The sequence below is a fragment of the Schistocerca serialis genome, chromosome 10, assembly GCF_023864345.2.
Source record: "Schistocerca serialis cubense isolate TAMUIC-IGC-003099 chromosome 10, iqSchSeri2.2, whole genome shotgun sequence".
Lineage (NCBI taxonomy): Eukaryota > Metazoa > Arthropoda > Insecta > Orthoptera > Acrididae > Schistocerca > Schistocerca serialis.
In genome coordinates this window covers 228,281,777-228,301,543 of record NC_064647.1, presented here as the reverse complement: position 1 = coordinate 228,301,543, position 19,767 = coordinate 228,281,777, and the positions used below count along the sequence as shown (strand labels likewise).

Sequence of the window (19,767 nt, the reverse complement as noted above, 5' to 3'; positions counted from 1 at the left end):
TTTCAGCAAGACAGATCAACAGTAGACACTACCTTGACAACCTTGTGAGAAGTGCATACGGTGTTCCACGAAGAGAGGACAATCAGCAGAGACAGTGCAATCTCCTGGCAATCTCGATTGCTTTATCTCTCTCCTTGTGATATTTACCTGTGGCGTGTATTCAAATAATCCTCACACACTGGAAGAGCTACAGCAGAATGCTGAAATACTACTGCTGCTATCCCTCACTCAGAACTGCTATGTACTTCTCCAGTTTGACAAATCGGATGTAGTGCTGCATGGATGTTAACAGTGGCCATTTGCAGCATCTTTTATGATTAAAAAAGGCCGGCACTATGTCACAGTAGTTGCACAAGGTACATCACATGACAGTGTACGTGTGATGTGTTACGACAGGCCGACCGGAGAGGCTGAGCGGTTCTAGGAGCTACAGTCTGGAACCGCGCGACCGCTACGGTCGCAGGTTCGAATCCTGCCTCGGGCATGGCTGTGTGTGATGTCCTTCGATTAGTTAGGTTTAAGTAGTTCCAAGTTCTAGGGGATTGATGACCTCAGCAGTTAAGTACCGTAGTGCTCAGAGCCATTTGAACCATTTGTTACGAAAGTGAAAGGAACCTGTGACAACTGGAGGTACTTTATTTTACTTATTTTATGTTTACCATTAGATAAATGTTTAATTTTTTGTCAAAAGAAACCCAAAACCATGTTGTGAAATAGTGTTTTGTTTCTCCACTAGACAGTTCCACAAGTTCCTCCAAAAATCGTAACACAACACACACACACAAATGTCATACTAACAAACATAAAACCACATGATGATGGAGGTTTAAACCTTTGAAACTAGTCATGGAGATTAATAAATAGTGACTGGTAACAGTAAATTTGTTGTTTCATTTAGAGTATTGTCCTGTTGGAAAATAGCACAACAATACACATGAGGGTGTAGGATGTCTGTGACATACTGTTGTGCCATCAGAGTTCCCTCCTCTGCTACCTGCCATAGCTTGAAGTCATACTCCATTACTCCCCAGACCATGATGCCAGGAGATATAACACTCTATGTCTCTGAAACATTTGAAGAATGGGATCTCTCCTAGTCCCTAGTCCAGCTGCTGCCAGTGTCCAACCAACAGAACAAAATGATGGAGAATGTTCCAAGGCATCCACCACTTGTCTCAGAGGTCATGTGCAGAAGTAAAGCGTTTACAATGGCCTCGGTGTACAATACAGTGATCATACCTTATGGTGGTCAGACTTGGACAACCGGAACCTTGACAATGAGTATGCTTGCTCTCATGTTTCCACATTGTCCAACTTCAAGCCACTGTCACATCCAACTGCCACACAAATCTGAATATTGTAGAATTTGACCTGCTGGTCAAGTGGAGACCCACAATTAGGTTATTATTATTTTGAGCTTTTACTCATTACAGAGGCTTATTTCCAACATAATAATTTACTTGGAAATTACAATACAAACAATAAACGTTCTTAAACTATAATCTCAAAATATTTCTCCAGGTGTTTCGATCTTGTGTGTCCTCTTCCTCTGCGCCCATTCTCCTCATTATGTGCTGTACATTTTGGAGCCAGGTTGTCACAGGTCGTCCTCTTCTTCTTATCCCCTCCGGTTCCCACTCCAGTATCAATTTTGGTATTCAGGTTTTCTCCATTCGTCGTACATGCCCGTACCACTGTAATTTCTTCCTATCCATTACATCATATATTCTTTCTTTTATTTCCATTCTCCTTATTACTTCGGTGTTCCTTATCTTTTCTTTCCTGGAGATTCTTGCCGATCTTCTCCAAAAGTCCATCTCTAGAGCTTGTAATTTTTTAATGTGCTTCATGTTAATTGTCCAGGTCTCCGTTCCATACAGAACCACATTCTCTAATATGGATTTGTATATTAGTTTTTTAGTTCTGCTCATTACATTCCTGCTCCATAAGACTGAGTTCAGCATCCCAATGACTCTCCGTCCACTACTAATTCTTTTATTGATTTCTGACTCTGATTTTCCCTCGATTTCTAAAATGGATCCTAAATAACAGAAAGTGTTTATCTTTTTGATTTTCTTTCCTTCAATGTATAGCTCATCTGAATCATTAGTCAAGTATTCTGTTTTTTGGTAATTAATCTTCAAACCCCAAGTTTTGTATGCTACTGCTAGTTGATTGCACATATAGTTAGCATCCTCCCCATCATGTGCTACGACTACTTGATCATCAGCAAATAATAAATGATGTAGGTAAACTCCATCTCTTATTTCTAATCCCATACTATTACATTTACGAGACCATGTTCTAAGGCTAATATCTATATACAGGGCTATTACAAATGATTGAAGCGATTTCATAAATTCACTGTAGCTCCATTCATTGACATATGGTCACGACACACTACAGATACGTAGAAAAACTCATAAAGTTTTGTTCGGCTGAAGCCGCACTTCAGGTTTCTGCCGCCAGAGCGCTCGAGAGCTCAGTGAGACAAAATGGCGACAGGAGCCGAGAAAGCGTATGTCGTGCTTGAAATGCACTCACGTCAGTCAGTCATAACAGTGCAACGACACTTCAGGACGAAGTTCAACAAAGATCCACCAACTGCTAACTCCATTCGGCGATGGTATGCGCAGTTTAAAGCTTCTGGATGCCTCTGTAAGAGGAAATCAACGGGTCGGCCTGCAGTGAGCGAAGAAACGGTTGAACGCGTGCGGGCAAGTTTCACGCGTAGCCCGCGGAAGTTGACGAATAAAGCAAGCAGGGAGCTAAACGTACCACAGTCGACGGTTTGGAAAATCTTACGGAAAAGGCTAAAGCAGAAGCCTTACCGTTTACAATTGCTACAAGCCCTGACACCCGATGACAAAGTCAAACACTTTGAATTTTCGGCGCGGTTGCAACAGCTCGTGGAAGAGGATGCGTTCAGTGCGAAGCTTGTTTTCAGTGATGAAGCAACATTTTTTCTTAATGGTGAAGTGAACAGACACAATGTGCGAATCTGGGCGGTAGAGAATCCTCACGCATTCGTGCAGCAAATTCGCAATTCACCAAAAGTTAACGTGTTTTGTGCAATCTCACGGTTTAAAGTTTACGGCCCCTTTTTCTTCTGCTGGAAAATTGGCTCATGCCACAACTGGAGACCGACAGCGCCGACTACATCTTTCAACAGGATGGTACTCCACCGCACTTCCATCATGATGTTCGGCATTTCTTAAACAGGAGATTGGAAAACCGATGGATCGGTCGTGGTGGAGATCATGATCAGCAATTCATGTCATGGCCTCCACGCTGTCCCGACTTAACCCCATGCGATTTCTTTCTGTGGGGTTATGTGAAAGATTGAGTGTTTAAACCTCCTCTACCAAGAAACGTGCCAGAACTGCGAGCTCGCATCAACGATGCTTTCGAACTCATTGATGGGGACATGCTGCGCCGAGTGTGGGAGGAACTTGATTATCGGCTTGATGTCTGCCGAATCACTAAAGGGGCACATATCGAACATTTGTGAATTGCTAAAAAACTTTTTGAGTTTTTGTATGTGTGTGCAAAGCATTGTGAAAAATCTCAAATAATAAAGTTATTGTAGAGCTGTGAAATCGCTTCAATCATTTGTAATAACCCTGTAGATTTTAAATAATGATGGTGACATGGGACAGCCTTGTAAAAGGCCTTTGCTTGTTCTAAATTTCTGTGAAAGTTTATTACCAACTTCCACTTGGCAAATGTTATCTTTATACATCTGTTGTATTATTTTAATCAAGGGAGGGTTTATGTTTGCCATATGTAGTGCTCTCCAAAGTAATTTTCTTGGAACAGTATCATAACCTTTTTCTAGATCTATGAAAATTAATCCTATATTTTTTGATTTTTCCCTATGTTTCTCCAAAATCTGTCGTAATGTGAAAATATGGTCTACACATGATCTCCCAGCCGTGAATCCACATTGTTCTTCTTGGGTTCTAAAATTTTTTTCCAGTTTGTTTTTAATTATTTTCGCAAAAATTCTCATTAATGTGTTTGTAACACAAATTCCTCGATAGTTTGAACAAATTTTGCGATCCCCTTTCTTAAATATTGTAGTAATGTAACCTAGCTTCATCTCGTTGGGTATTGAATCTCCATGTATCATTTTGTTGAAGAGCTGTGTTATCAGTTTCACAATTTTGTCACCACCATATTTCAGACACTCCAGATTGATATTGCCTGGTCCCGGTGATTTACCATTCTTTCCTGTTCTCAACGCCTGAAGTACTTCACTTTCTAAAATCTGGATCTCATCATCTTCATGTCCTTTATCTTCCCCTGTTCCTTCTTCTAGATATTCTTCTCTGTCCTGATTTAATAATTTTTGGAAATACTCTTCCCATTCCTTTTGTGTTATCAGTTGGAGATTAGTTTTGCTTTTTGTATCCTGTCAAAGCCCTTTCAATACTGACCATGCTTCTTTTGCTCTCCCAAATCCTAATTTGCTATTCACCTTGGCACATGTTCTTTCCCAGGCTTCATTTTTTGCCATCCTTATTTTTTTCATCACTTCACTCTTCTTTTCCTTGTATATTGATCTTGTTTCTTTCGATTTATCATTCAACCACTGAAGGAACGCATTTCGTTTTTCTCTAACGAGGACCTCTAGTTCCTCTGACCACCACTCTGCTGCACGGTTGTGGTTGCTATCTTTTTTACCCAACACCTCCGTTGCTATGGTTTTCACATTAGCTTTTATATAGTCATATATTTCCTCTGTACTTCCTTCAAATGATTCAACCAGTTTCCTTTCCATCCTGGCCGCAAAGAGTGTTCTGATACTTCTGTCTTGTAGGCTGTCAATATTAAAAGGTAAATTTTCATCTTTCTCAGTCTGGTTTGTTTTATTTATGTTACTTGTATCACTCCTTGCATTCTTCCATGGCCAGAAAGACTTCATTTTAACTCGATAGTGGTCTGATCCACACTGGGCTCCTCTATAAGATCTGACGTCTACTGCTTTGAAACTACTTGTTTGCCTAGTGATAATATAATCTATTATAGAACGAAGTTCTTTGGTGTTCTGTTGCCAAGTATATTTATGAATGTCCTTATGTTTGAAAAATGTGTTGGTAATTTTTAGATCAAATGTTCACAAATTGCAATCAATCGTTCCCCATTGTCATTATATTCTTCCTCTCTATGTTTTCCTACTATTCTACAAGATTCTCTAATTCCTACCCTTCCATTCAGATCTCCCATGATAATCAGTTCCTTTCTTCTTGGGGTTTTTTTCAATAGTCTCACTGAGGGTGTCCCAAAATGTATCTTTCTCCTTATCTTTTGTGTTGTTCGTGGGTGCATATACGCCAATAATCACAACTTCCCTAGCAAATAATGTCATTTCAACAGTTATAATACGTTGATTGATGAATGTCCAATTTGTGATTCTGTCTTTCCATGATTTCTTTATCATAATGGAGACTTCTGCTTTGGCTCTTACTGCTTTTGATACCCCACTCCAGATATGTACATAATTATCCAGTTCTTCTTCTCCTTGGCCTTTCTTCTTTGTTTCAGAGAGTACGACAACATCCATGTTGAACATGTCAAGTTCTGCAGGTAGTAAATTTATTTTAGTGGAAATACCTTGCACATTCCAGCATCCAAACATAATTTTCCGTTTCTCATCGCCAGTTCGTCGTCCAAAGTTCCAATTTTTCCGAGGCATATTATTAGGTTTTTTAGCATTTTTATGTTTTTATGTGAGTGAGGAGCTGGCCCACTGCACAACCCCCAACCTGGAGGACCTGGTAATTTTTACTCAAGGTTTTCTTCCTTTAGCCTTTGATAAGCCAATATCATACTACAAGGCAGCAGTTGCTAGTTTTGGTCCACCCCGGGAATTTTATTTCCCCGGTACCCACCATATCTGGTGAGCATTCCCCTATCCGCCACCTGGGGAGGCGCCCGATGGGAGACCAGCAAACTCCACACGGGCCCACAATTAGGTCTCTCTCAAAATTTGTCATGTACCAAAAAAGCTGTCTCACATGAGAATGTGGCATATCTGTGTCATGTCCTTCACAATGATCAATCAACACACAACACTGTTCAATGCCCTTACATACCCTACCAGGCCTGGTAACAACACTAAACATAAACAACACGAATGCACTCCATATCAGAGAGAATTGCAACTCCAATTGTTTACACACCCACCGATAGTGTGTACGTGTATGTAGTTATGTTGACATCCAACCATGTCCTCTTGGTGCTTAACTTTTTGCCAGACAGTGTATTTGAAGTAAAAAAAAACCACAGTTTGTCTGTTTTTCAACATTACATATGAAACTGTACTACTGAGAACTGATGAAAGATTCTACGAATACAACTTACCATTATGCTTGAGAAGGTGAGTCTTGAGTGCGTTCTCACGTGTGAAGCACTTGGGGCAGTACATGCAAGGGAAGAGTCCCCCCTCCTTGTGCATCCTTTCGTGGGTCTCCAGGCGGTAGCGGCTGTGGAACATCTTGTTGCACTGTGAGCACTGGTACTCCTGCTTCTCACTGGGGCTCCGCACCCTCGCTGTGACGGCAGGCACGGCCCTGCGGACGTACGGGCGTTTTGTCCTCCTCACTGGAGCCATTGTGTCCTAAGAAAAACAGGCAGTATGATCTAATGTATTTGAGGAAAGGCTCAGACAGCACTCACAAAGAGAAACAGAAACAAAATCTCAATGGAGATTCTCCACCAGATTAAAACTCCGAGCATAAGTGAGACACAAATTTTTGTCTTCTTGTGCGGACTAGTGTTACCAACTTGTTCATATAAACATGCCTCTCATTCAGACTTTAATTTCTGTTCTGCTATGACATCTGTCTTACTTTTTCCATCTCTACAGAAACAGGTTGTATACTTTGCTAATCTATGAGAGTACTCAGAAAGTAAATGATGCCAACTAGAAAGTGGAAAAATTGTGTGTTTTGGAACATTAGGAGTAGATATTGCTACATTTTCAATTGGGTTAACAGAATTTATCATATGAGCACATCACATGCTTACAGTAGCTACATACATTGATACAGGAGTACACTTTATTACTTCAGTAACAGAAATTATTGCCATATCAAAACAGGAATTAAGATGATTAGTTGCCTTTTAAAGAACAAAGTTAAAATTTAATTCCCTATTTTATGAGCACTTGGATTAATTCTCTATATTTACAACTGGAGGGTTAATAGGTCTGGTACCAGCAAATTCATCTCTTGAAATTGTTTTATATGACAGTTGGTACATTGCTGTACACTTTGACTATGTATTATCTATAGGAGCAGTATTTGTAAATATAAGAGGTGTCATACAATGACATCTCTTATTTGCAAGATTAACTATAAAGAACATATGACTGAAAATGCTATTCACAGTTATATTTAATAGAATAGAGTTATTTATCTAAAAACAAAGATGATGTGCCTTACCAAACACAAGCACTGGCAGGTCGATAGACACACAAACAAACACAAACATACACACAAAATTCAAGCTTTTGCAACCAACGGTTGCTTCATCAGGAAAGAGGGAAGGAGAGGGAAAGACAAAAGGATGTGGGTTTTAAGGGAGAGGGTAAGGAGTCATTCCAATCCCGGGAGCGGAAAGGTTTACCTTAGGGGGAAAAAAGGACAGGTATACACTCGCGCGCGCGCGCGCACACACACACACACACACACACACACACACACACACACACACACATCCATCCGCACATACACAGACACAAGCAGACATTTGTAAAGGCAAAGAGTTTGGGCAGAGATGTCAGTCGAGGCAGAAGTAAAGAGGCAAAGATGTTGTTGAAAGATAGGTGAGGTATGAGCGGTGGCAACTTGAAATTAGTGGAGGTTGAGGCCTGACGGATAACGAGAATAGAGGATATACTGAAGGGCAAGTTCCCATCTCCGGAGTTCTGACAGGTTGGTGTTAGTGGGAAGTATCCAGATAACCCGGACGGTGTAACACTGTGCCAAGATGTGCTGGCCATGCACCAAGGAATGTTTACCAACAAACACTGTCTGCCTGTGTCCATTCATGCGAATGGACAGTTTGTTGCTGGTCATTCCCACATAGAAAGCTTCAGAGTGTAGGCAGGTCAGTTGGTAAATCATGTGGGTGCTTTCCACGTGGTTCTGCCTTTGATCGTGTACACCTTCCGGGTTACAGGACTGGAGTAGGTGGTGGTGGGAGGGTGCATGGGACAGGTTTTACACCAGGGGCGGTTACAAGGGTAGGAGCCAGAGGGTAGGGAAGGTGGTTTGGGGATTTCATAGGGATGAACTAAGAGGTTACGAAGGTTGGGTGGACGGCGGAAAGACACACTTGGTGGAGTGGGGAGGATTTCATGAAGGATGGATCTCATTTCAGGGCACGATTTGAGGAAGTCGTACCCCTGCTGGAGATCCACATTCAGAGTCTGATCCAGTCCCGGAAAGTATCCTGTCACAAGTGGGGCACATTTGTGGTTCTTCTGTGGGAGGTTCTTGGTTTGAGGGGATGATGAAGTGGCTCTGGTTATTTGCTTCTGTACCAGGTCGGGAGGGTAGTTGCGGGATGCGAAAGCTGTTTTCAGGTTGTTGGTGTAATGGTTCAGGGATTCCGGACTGGAGCAGATTCGTTTGCCGCGAAGACCTAGGCTGTAGGGAAGGGACCGTTTGATGTGGAATGGGTGGCAGCCCAAGCTATCCGTGATCTGAAGGCTGACCAATCCATCGTCATTCTTCCGGCGGACAAGGGTTCCACGACTGTGGTACTTGATCGTCGGGAGTATGTGGCTGAGGGACTGCGCCAGCTTTCAGACAACACCACATACAAAGTTTGCCAAGGTAATCCCATTCCTGATGTCCAAGCGGAGCTTCAACGAATCCTCAGAACCTTAGGCCCCCTGCAAAACCTTTCACCTGACTCCATCAACCTCCTGACCCCACCGACACCCCGCACCCCTACCTTCTACCTTCTTCCTAAAATTCATAAACCCAATCATCCCGGCCGCCCCATTGTAGCTAGTTACCAAGCCCCCACAGAACGTATCTCTGCCTACGTAGATCAACACCTTCAACCCATTACATGCAGTCTCCCATCCTTCATCAAAGACACCAACCACTTTCTTGAACGCCTGGAATCCTTACCCAATCTGATACCCCCGGAAACCATCCTTGTAACCATTGATGCCACTTCCTTATACACAAATATTCCGCACGTCCAGGGCCTCGCTGCGATGGAGCACTTCCTTTCACGCCCATCACCTGCCACCCTACCTAAAACCTCTTTCCTCATTACCTTAGCCATCCTGACCCACAACTTCTTCACTTTTGAAGGCCAGACATACCAACAATTAAAGGGAACAGCCATGGGTACAAGGATGGCCCCCTCGTACGCCAACCTATTCATGGGTCGCTTAGAGGAAGCCTTCTTGGTTACCCAGGCCTGCCAACCCAAAGTTTGGTACAGATTTATTGATGACATCTTCATGATCTGGACTCACAGTGAAGAACAACTCTAGAATTTCCTCTCCAACCTAAACTCCTTTGCTTCCATCAGATTCACTTGGTCCTACTCCAAATCCCATGCCACTTTCCTTGACGTTGACCTCCATCTGTCCAGTGGCCAGGTTCACACATCCGTCCACATCAAACCCACCAACAAGCAACAGTACCTCCATTATGACAGCTGCCACCCATTCCATATCAAACGGTCCCTTCCCTACAGCCTAGGTCTTCGTGGCAAATGAATCTGCTCCAGTCCGGAATCCCTGAACCATTACACCAACAACCTGAAAACAGCTTTCGCATCCCGCAACTACCCTCCCGACCTGGTACAGAAGCAAATAACCAGAGCCATTTCCTCATCCCCCCAAACCCAGAACCTCCCACAGAAGAACCACAAAAGTGCCCCACTTGTGACAGGATACTTTCCGGGACTGTATCAGACTCTGAATGTGGATCTCCAGCAGGGGTACGACTTCCTCAAATCGTGCCCTGAAATGAGATCCATCCTTCATGAAATCCTCCCCACTCCACCAAGTGTGTCTTTCCGCAATCCACCCAACCTTCGTAACCTCTTAGTTCATCCCTATGAAATCCCCAAACCACCTTCCCTACCCTCTGGCTCCTACCCTTGTAACCGCCCCCAGTGTAAAACCTGTCCCATGCACCCTCCCACCACCACCTACTCCAGACCTGTAACCCGGAAGGTGTACACGATCAAAGGCAGAGCCACGTGGAAAGCACCCACGCGATCTACCAACTGACCTGCCTACACTGTGAAGCTTTCTATGTGGGAATGACCAGCAACAAACTGTCCATTCGCATGAATGGACACAGGCAGACAGTGTTTGTTGGTAATGAGGATCACCCTGTGGCTAAACATGCCTTGGTGCACGGCCAGCACATCTTGGCACAGTGTTACACCGTACGGGTTATCTGGATACTTCCCACTAACACCAACCTGTCAGAACTCCGGAGATGGGAACCTGCCCTTCAGTATATGCTCTCTTCTCGTTATCCGCCAGGCCTCAACCTCCACTAACTTCAAGTTGCCACCGCTCATACCTCACCTATCTTTCAACAACATCTTTGCCTCTTTACTTCTGCCTCGAATGACATCTCTGCCCAAACTCTTTGCCTTTACAAATGTCTGCTTGTGTCTGTGTATGTGCGGATGGATATGTGTGTGTGTGCGCGCGAGTGTATACCTGTCCTTTTTTCTCCCTAAGGTAAGTCTTTCTGCTCCTGGGATTGGAATGACTCCTTACCCTCTCCCTTAAAACCCACATCCTTTTGTCTTTCCCTCTCCTTCCCTCTTTCCTGATGAAGCAACCGTTGGTTGCAAAAGCTTGAATTTTGTGTGTATGTTTGTGTTTGTGTGTCTATCGACCTACCAGCGCTTTTGCTTGGTAAGTCACATCATCTTTGTTTCTAGATATATTTTTCCCACGTGGAATGTTTCCCTCTATTATATTCATAGAATAGAGTTAGCATTATTTCCCCAGCACATCCTAGGTAGTATGCCTCAATGATACTCAGATGATACACATGCCTATTTATAAATAATTATACTGTCAACTATTGGGCCTAGCATTTCTATTGTTGGGATTATTATTATTATCATAATAATATTACAAACCGTGATTACAAGCCATGCAGTTATATTCTGAGCTAATGTAAGTAGATCAATAGAATGAAAAACAACCCTCCAACAAGAAACAGTTATTCATAACTTCCATTAATTTCTACATTTTAATATGGCAGATTGGTACAGTACATTTAATCTCTAGAAATAAAGATGTGACCTTGTATTAGGAAACTAATGGCAACATGATAAACTGCATCATCATGATGTGGATCATCATCATTAATGGAGCAATTATCATTGTTTGATGATCAGATGACAGTTATATTAATATTAATGAGAATAATGGTATGTTATGTCCTTTGTTATCGGTTACACAAACCAAAACATGCTTCATAATCATTTAATTCAAACTCTCTGAGCAGCTCTATCTGCCATTATATTAATTTTTACTGTTTTACCATCACTACAACTATTATATCTATTAGATGACTCAGCTGACGCAACAATCACAGTTCAAAACTATAGGACGGCAATGATACTGTAGTTATGAATTTCAGATTTTTTAGATGTTAAATTTGATACTGACGTAAAGCCAGAAAGAGCTCTAGAAACTGATGGGATTTGGATCACTAGAATTAGATAACCACACAATTTTACATACAAATACAGAAGTCTAAACTGTAACCAGAGCACCAGACATGTTACATTCCTGAGTGATACCAACACAAGGAGTTGCAACTGCTGCAACACCAGGAAGATTAAATCAAGGAAAATTCACAATAAATTGTCCAAACTTATTCAATGTTCAGAAATTTGTGGAGGAAGTCATAAATTTTTAACTACTACAATTGATAAATCTTCAGTAAAAATATTTATTCAATGATTATCTATGATAATTTAAGAAGTTTAGAGTGCAGTCTAAAATTGCTAAAAAAATTAGTACAACTGGAATATCAGATGACTGAAAATAAGTAATTGCCTCTTAATTAAAAAGTAATAAATTAACACCTACTTCAGATAGGGGAATTAATACTGTATAATAGCACAGACGGATCAAGCAAAGAGTGAAATTTAGTCCACAAAGGGAAACAGAAATAAAATCTCAATGGGAACTTTCCAATAGGTTAAAACTGTATGCTGGAGAGGGTCTCAAACTCTGATCTTTTGTGGGCAACACTGTTACCGACTGAGTTATTTAAAGATGCCTCTTGTTCAGACTTGCAATTTCCATTCTGCCAGTACATCTAATCCTACTTTTCCACCTCAACAGAAACAGCCTGTGTACTCGGCTAAACTATGAGGTAGTCTCAGAATGTAAATCACATTGACAACCTGAACATCAATAACACTTGTAAACAGTTCTGAACTGCAGCATGTCCTATGTTTATTGGGCTACTTCTGTACATAATTGCCTACAGATTGTACACATACATCAAAACTTCTATTCTTTTATTTTCATAGGCACTATTATATTTTTACAGGTTACTACCAGAACTCTAGAAATCTTCCAAAAGGGCAAAGATGTGGAAGTTTGATGAGATCAAAGCTAGACTGAATAGAGGCTGACTGAAAAAATGCCACAGTGGCTAACACACTAGACTCTGACTTGGGAGGAGTATAATTGAAATCCATAAGTGACCACTTAGGTTTACCGTATTTACTCGAATCCAAGCCGCACTTTTTTTCCCATATTTGTAATCCAAAAAACCGCCTGCGGCTTAGAATCAAGTGCAAAGTAAGCGGAAGTTCTGGAAAATGTTGGTAGGTGCCGCCACAACTAACTTCTGCCGTCGAATATATGTAGCGCTACACAGGCATGCTTTGAAGGCACAAAGATAAATACTGGTGCCAAACTCTCTGCATCAGTATATAAAGTAAAAAAAAGGAAAAAGGTGGAAGACGAGCTTTTTTTTTTCTCCGCCTCGAGTTTCGACCACTGCATTTTCATACATTATCCAATGAAGTAAATACAAATTACGTATTGTGCATCTTTGAATGTAGCAGCATTTCAATGTACTACGAAAATCCGACTGGCAAGACTGTTTGGGATGTTTGTCAATATGGCCAACTCTACGTTCTGAATTTCTTCCTACCTGTGAGAAGACATGGTTCCTTATAGGAACTTCTATGAATTGTGAATCGCATGCAGTATTGTCTTCACTGCAAGAATAATACGAATATAAACATTTTGTCATGTATTCTTTTGTGTTTGCTGCTAACTCATTTAAATCCTAGTTTATTAAACTACGAAACTAGAGCGAGACAAAAGCACACGCGGAAAAATATAGATATCATCCCATGTTTATATATGTATTATTCTTATGCCTAATAGTGATACAGTCAGAAATGAAGCACGGCAATTGACTAGATTTTTAAATCTGAGATGACTCTAATGTCAGTGCAGAATGTAATGTACTAAAGAGGCGTCTGCAAAGATTTTCGAACGGAGAAAAATTTTCGCTAAACTCTCGTTCAGAACATCTTCTATCATACACAGTCATTATTTGGTTCTTGTTGATGATTATCAAAGAAAGCAGGAGTGTAGGTAACAGCAAATAGCAGTCTCTTGCCATTGCTTCGCTAATGAGACGATTCCTCTCTCTCTCTCTCTCTCTCTCTCTCTCTCTCTTTTTTAAAGCGGCAGTAGCGTGCACAGAAGCAAGCCATGCCGCGAGCGGCGACAGGTCGTAAACACTCATTATCAGAATGTGACAAACAATGCATGACATAATACAGTAATGCATTTTCAGCTTAGTGTGACGTAAACACCTATAACAAAGGGAACGGCACTTATCAGATCAAAGAAAAATAAACAATCAATTCAAACCAGACGAAGTACGTGAAGAAGGAAGGGTACCCATATAAATACAGACGGAGCACCTGACGCATAGCAACGGCTACCTGGTAAAGCTTAACTGCTAAGCCTATGACTCGAACCAAACTACTGTAGCTGTATCGTCATTCATTCGACCTAAATTGTGTCTCGTATTACAATGGACCAACTTTGTTTCGATTTGGAGGTGCGGCCTAAAACTTCTCTCTCCCCTTGAATTTCGAGTCTCAAATTTCAGGTGCGGCTTAGATTCGGGAAATTTTTTTTTCCTTGATTTCGAGTCTCATTTTTCAGGTGCAGCTTAGATTTGAGTAAATACGGTAGATTTTTCATTGTTTGCTTGGATTTCTTAAGGCAAATTCTAGAGTAATTTCTTTGAAATTGATACATCACTGTTAAATGAGGTAAACATTCTTTCAGACACATTGCTGTTATCTTTCTGTCTTCCTTTTAGTACAATAGCTGTCTCAGTACCTCTACTTTGAGATCACATACTGTATTCTTAGTATGTGCAGCCATATGAAAGTGAGCATTATGGGGGAATACCCACTGTGTGAAAAGCGTCCAGCTTTGTGTTCATATGGTAGACGTAACAGCTTCCCTTTAGTGACCACCACCAATCAATTTGGATCTGCTTCAAGAAATGTGTCATTCCAAAAGATCTTCAGCACGGTTTTTCCTGTGAACACTTGTGCCCCAATTATTTGTTTCTCTTTAGTGCAGAGACAGTGAGTGTTCCCAGTCCATTGATTGTATCTTACTCTCTGGTTCATAGTGGTGCTCTGATGGCCTCGTCTCTCGCAACAGTTTAAGTGTGACTGGCATAATCTTCACACATTCCTCCAGACAGTTGGCAGTGCAGACTTATGATCATCGCATCGCATAGCCTACTTCATCAGATGGCCACTTACACCTTTGCTATAGCCACAGTTATCATGTATGATACATCCAGGCCTGCGATTCCTTTTGTATTCTGCAACAATTTCATCAACAATGCTAAACTTGTTGGCCAAGATTCATTGTGTAATCTGGAGTTTCACTGTAATTGTTAGCACGCTGATGGGTCTTCTGGTTGCTGGTCGTCACTGGCCTCGTGCCTTCAATTTTCTAAATACTTTTCATGCATTCAAACATGCTTCCTTTACTTAAACACTTCATACTGCAGCCACATGATGAATAAACTATTATCAGTGCATTATAGCATCCATTCTGAATGAACACTTCGATATGTAGTGCCAGAAACATATTGCACGAAAACCACCTCAGCTCTGAAATAAATCATTTAACCTCTTTGTTCATACAGTATGGCTATTGGGCGCTTGAAATAAAGTTAGCTCTCTTTGGCATAAAGCCTGTCAAACAACAGAATACTGTTAGCATATGACATGCTTTCCATTCTGTGTAGCAACATTGAGTAAAACTGTACTATTCTAAACAACTATGGGATTACAACTGAGTTCCAGCAGCTTAAAAGGTGGTGTGCCCTGTGAAAGATTCCACGTGAATGTTCCATTAATTATGCGAGACAGTCTATTTGTACCGTTCTTCAATACTGGACCCAAAATAAGCAACACAAGTACAGGAATTGAAAGGGGGGGGGGGGGGGGGGGGGGAAATCTGCTGTTGCTCAACACTGTCTTACGAATAAGCACAACACAGGTTGTAGACCACACGTCAAACTACTGGCACTCAATCATCAAGGACGCTGGGAAAATCCTGGTGCGCCAACAATTTGAATAGAGATACAAGATTTTTCCTCAGCGGTATGTGCAAGGGAAAGTCAATACCAAGAGACTGCATACGAGTATGTTTCATATTATACATTGTGACAGGAACAAAAATGCTCTGAGTAATGTTTTACTGTTGGCACCAACATAATCTCTGGTTGCCGTGGGCAATACTACATTGGTAAATCTGTGTAATTCTGTTACTTCTTCAACAGACAGTTGCTTCCCCAGACAAAATGGTGGTGTTTATTGTCAAAAGACCAAATTTTCATAGAGAAACAATGTGACGAGTGCACCAAAAACATTTCATACAACTGTTCTGATATGGTGAGCAGGGACAGTGTCACTACAGTATTGTATGCATGTGCCTACTTTACAATCAATGATGCATCTTCGCGGAATACTGTTATAGAACTGTGGTTGCTCCGGTAACACAGTACCTTCTTGTGACTATATCTGCACGGAAATTATAATACAATTGCAACTGTCTGTTGACCTTACCCGTGTAGCTCCAGCAGTCTGTCGTACGTTCTGAAGTGCTCACCTCGGGTGAGGCGGAAGAGGACGGCACCCCAGCAGCCGGCATGTCGACGGCGTGTGCAGAGTGGAGGTGGCGCATGAGCATTACGGAGCTCGAGCACAGCTGGCCGCAGAGCGCACAGGTGAGGCGGCGCTGCAGCTGGTGGGACAGCACGTGGCGCGAAAGCGACGCACCGTCCGGCAGCTGCAGGCCACACTCCGGGCATGACGCCACCCCGACTGCTGTGTAAGAATTATAATCATCGATATGTGAAACAGTACAGTGTGTGGCAGAAAGAACTCGCAGATTTGGTAAGCTAACATCTGTAGCTGCTGGGTGGATATAATTAAATTGCAGCTACTCATGGAGGTCTACTGTAGGCTGTAATTACGGTACGGCTACAAAACTTGGTAGATATGCTAATGCGTTAGCGTGGAACTGATCTGCACTGGAAGAAAGTCAGTTTGGGTACTGGCCACCAGGTACAAATCTGATGCTGTACACAGTTTATATGACAGTATGACATCCACATTGTCATTTGACAAGCCGTAACATTCATGAATGGTACGGCTATCCAGAAGAGAAACTGTGCGCTATTAGTGAAACTGTTTTATGTGAACAACAGGAATTACAGTGTTGCACTGAGAGACCTGATGAGAGGCCGATGTCATTAAATGGTTTAAAGTCGGTGATAATGAAATTTGAAAATATAGGTGAGTTTGGTTTGGCACCTGGAGGAGGAAGGTGTCCTCTACATCTACATATACATCTACCTGATTACTTTGCTATTCACAATAAAGTGCTCGGCAGAGGATTCAATGAACCACTTTCAAGCTGTCTCTCTACTGTTCCACTCTCGAACGGCGCGCGGGGAAAATGATACTTCATTTTTTCTGTGCAAGCCCCGATTTCTCTTATTTTATCATGATGATCATTTCTCCCTATGTAGGTAGATGCCAACGGAATGTTTTCGCAGTCGGAGGAGAAAACTGGTGATTGAAATTTCATGAGAAGATCTCGTCACAACGAAAAACGCCTTTGTTTTAATGATTGCCACTCCAATTCGTGTATCATGTCTGTGGCACTATCTGCCCTATTTCGTGATAATACAAAAAGAGGTGCCCTTCTCTGAACTTTTTCGATGTCGTCCATCAGTCCCACCTGATTCGGATCCCACACCGCACAGTAGTACTCCAGAACAGGGCAGACAAGCGTAATGTAAGCAGTCTCTTTTGTAGACCTGTTGCACCTTTTAAGTGTTCTGCCAATGAATCACAGTGTTCGGTTTTCTCTACCCACAACACTATCTATGTGATCATTCTAATTTAGGTTATTTGTAATTGTAATCCTTAAGTATTTAGTTGAATTTACAGCCTTCAGGTTTTTGTGACTTATCGCTTAATCGAAATTTAGCTGATTTCTTTTAGCACTCATGTGAATAACTTCACACTTTTCTTTATTCAGAGTCAATTGCCACTTTTTGCACCATACAGATATCGTATCTGAATCATTTTGCAATTTGTTTTGGTCATCTGATGACTTTACAAGATGGAAAATGACAACATCATCTGCAAGCAATCTAAGAGGGCTACTCAGATTGTCTCCTATGTCGTTAATATAGACCAGGAACAACAGAGGGCCTATAACGTGTCTTTGGAGAACGCCAGATATTATTTCTGTTTTACTCAATGACTTTCTGTCTATTATTACAAACTATGACCTTTCTGACAGGAAATCGTGCAGCCATCCATACAACTGAGGCGATATTCCATTGGCACACAGTCTGGTTTGAAAACACTTGTGAGGAATGGTGTCGAAAATCTAAAAATATGGAGTCAATTTGACATCCCCTGTTGATAGCACTCATTACTTCATGAGTATAAAGAGCTGGTTGTTTTCTGCAAGAACGATATTTTCTGAATCCGGGCTGACTATGCGTCAGTAAATCATTTTCTTCGATGTACTTCATAATATTTGAACACAGTATATGTTCCAAAACCCTACTGCAAATCTACGTTAGCGATATAGGCCTTTAATTCAGCAGATTACTCCTATTTCCCTTTTTGGGTATTGGTGTGACTTCAGCAATTTTCCAGTCTTTAGATACGGGTCTTTCTGTGAGGGAGCAATTCTATATAATTGCTAAATATGGAGCTACTGCATTAGCATACTTTGAAAGGAACATGACTAGTATACAATCTGGACCAGAGGCCTTGCCTTTATTAAGTGATTTAAGCTGCTTTGCTAACCGAGGACATCTACTTCTATATTTATCATCTTGGCAGTTGTTCTTGATTGTAATTAAGGAGTATTTACTTTGCCTTCTTTTGTGAAGGAGTTTTGGAAAACCGTGCTTAATAACTCTGCTTTTGTGACCCTGTCATCAATGACTTCACTGTTGTTATCGCACAGTGATTGTATTGATTGCGTCTTGCCACTGGTGCGCTTTGTGTATGACCAGGAGCTCCTATACTGGTGGAAGTTATGGATGAGGTTGCTGTTGTTGTAACTGACTGTGCAGCACATGGCCTGAGCAGTGCTAGTGCTTGTTCTTTGCGGTCTATTTTACCCTGGTATCTGTATAAAATCCAGACAGTACAGCAACTGGAACCTCATGAACCAGAGCAACATTCTGAATTTGCTCTTCGGTTTCTGGCATGGATCAAAATCGAAGACACGGCCAGGAAATACTCTAACGAGTGAGGAGGCACATTTTACAAGCTACAGGGTGCAGTGAATACACAGAACAGACAAATTTGGGGTACTGTTCAACCACGTGTTGTGTACGAAGGGCCATTGCACTCACCTTATATGACTGTTTGGTGTGGATTCACAAGCACCTTTATTCTCGGTCTATTCTTCTTTGAAGATAATACACCCGGAGGACCTATCAGGTGTAATATTACATCCGCACATTATCGAGACCTCCTTGTACAGCACGGAATTCCTGCTTTGGAAGAGCGCAAATGAGTGGAAACCACTATTTTTACACAAGACGGGGCAACACCTCATGTTGCTCACCCAGTGAAAGATCGGCTAAATACGATCTTTCAGGAACATGTTTACCTTCAGAGGTTCTCCAGATACATGCCCTGCAAGATCATCTGATCTGAATCCCTGTCACTTTTAGCTCTGGGCATATCTAAAAGAATATGTTTATCAAGGACACGTTCGTCTCTGCTTGATCTGAAGGCCAGTATACAGGAACACATTGTTCAGATTCCAATAGAACTGCTGCGAGTAAATGTTGATAGTGTCATTTTACGAATGCAGCATCTCATCAACATCTCCGGTGGCCATACTGAACAAATTGTGTAAGCAGCAGTGAATAATAAAATCAACATTATGTGTTTCTCACTTGTTTGACCTTTTCTGCTCATGTCTCGTTCCTAACATTACATCTACATCTACATCCATACTCTGCAAGCCACCTGACGGTGTGTGGCAGAGGGTACCTTGAGTACCTCTATCGGTTCTCCCTTCTATTCCAGTCTCATATTATTCGTGGAAAGAAGGATTGTCGGTATGCCTCTGTGTGGGCTCTAATCTCTCTGATTTTATCCTCATGGTCTCTTCGCGAGATATACGTAGGA

The 19,767-nt window shown here is 41.7% G+C and overlaps 1 protein-coding gene across 2 annotated transcripts in view; it reads right to left on the bottom strand.

Annotated features, from left to right (window-relative positions):
- Window positions 1-19,767, bottom strand: part of LOC126425022 (zinc finger protein ZFP2-like) — a 114,274-nt gene that overhangs the window by 32,072 nt on the left and 62,435 nt on the right. For both annotated transcript variants that reach the window (XM_050087930.1, XM_050087931.1), the window contains exons 6-7: window positions 16,199-16,416; window positions 6,367-6,622 (exon numbers count right to left, since the gene is read on the bottom strand). In XM_050087930.1, the coding sequence (XP_049943887.1) occupies window positions 6,367-6,622; window positions 16,199-16,416 (474 nt within the window). The remainder of the gene's footprint in view (window positions 1-6,366; window positions 6,623-16,198; window positions 16,417-19,767) is intronic.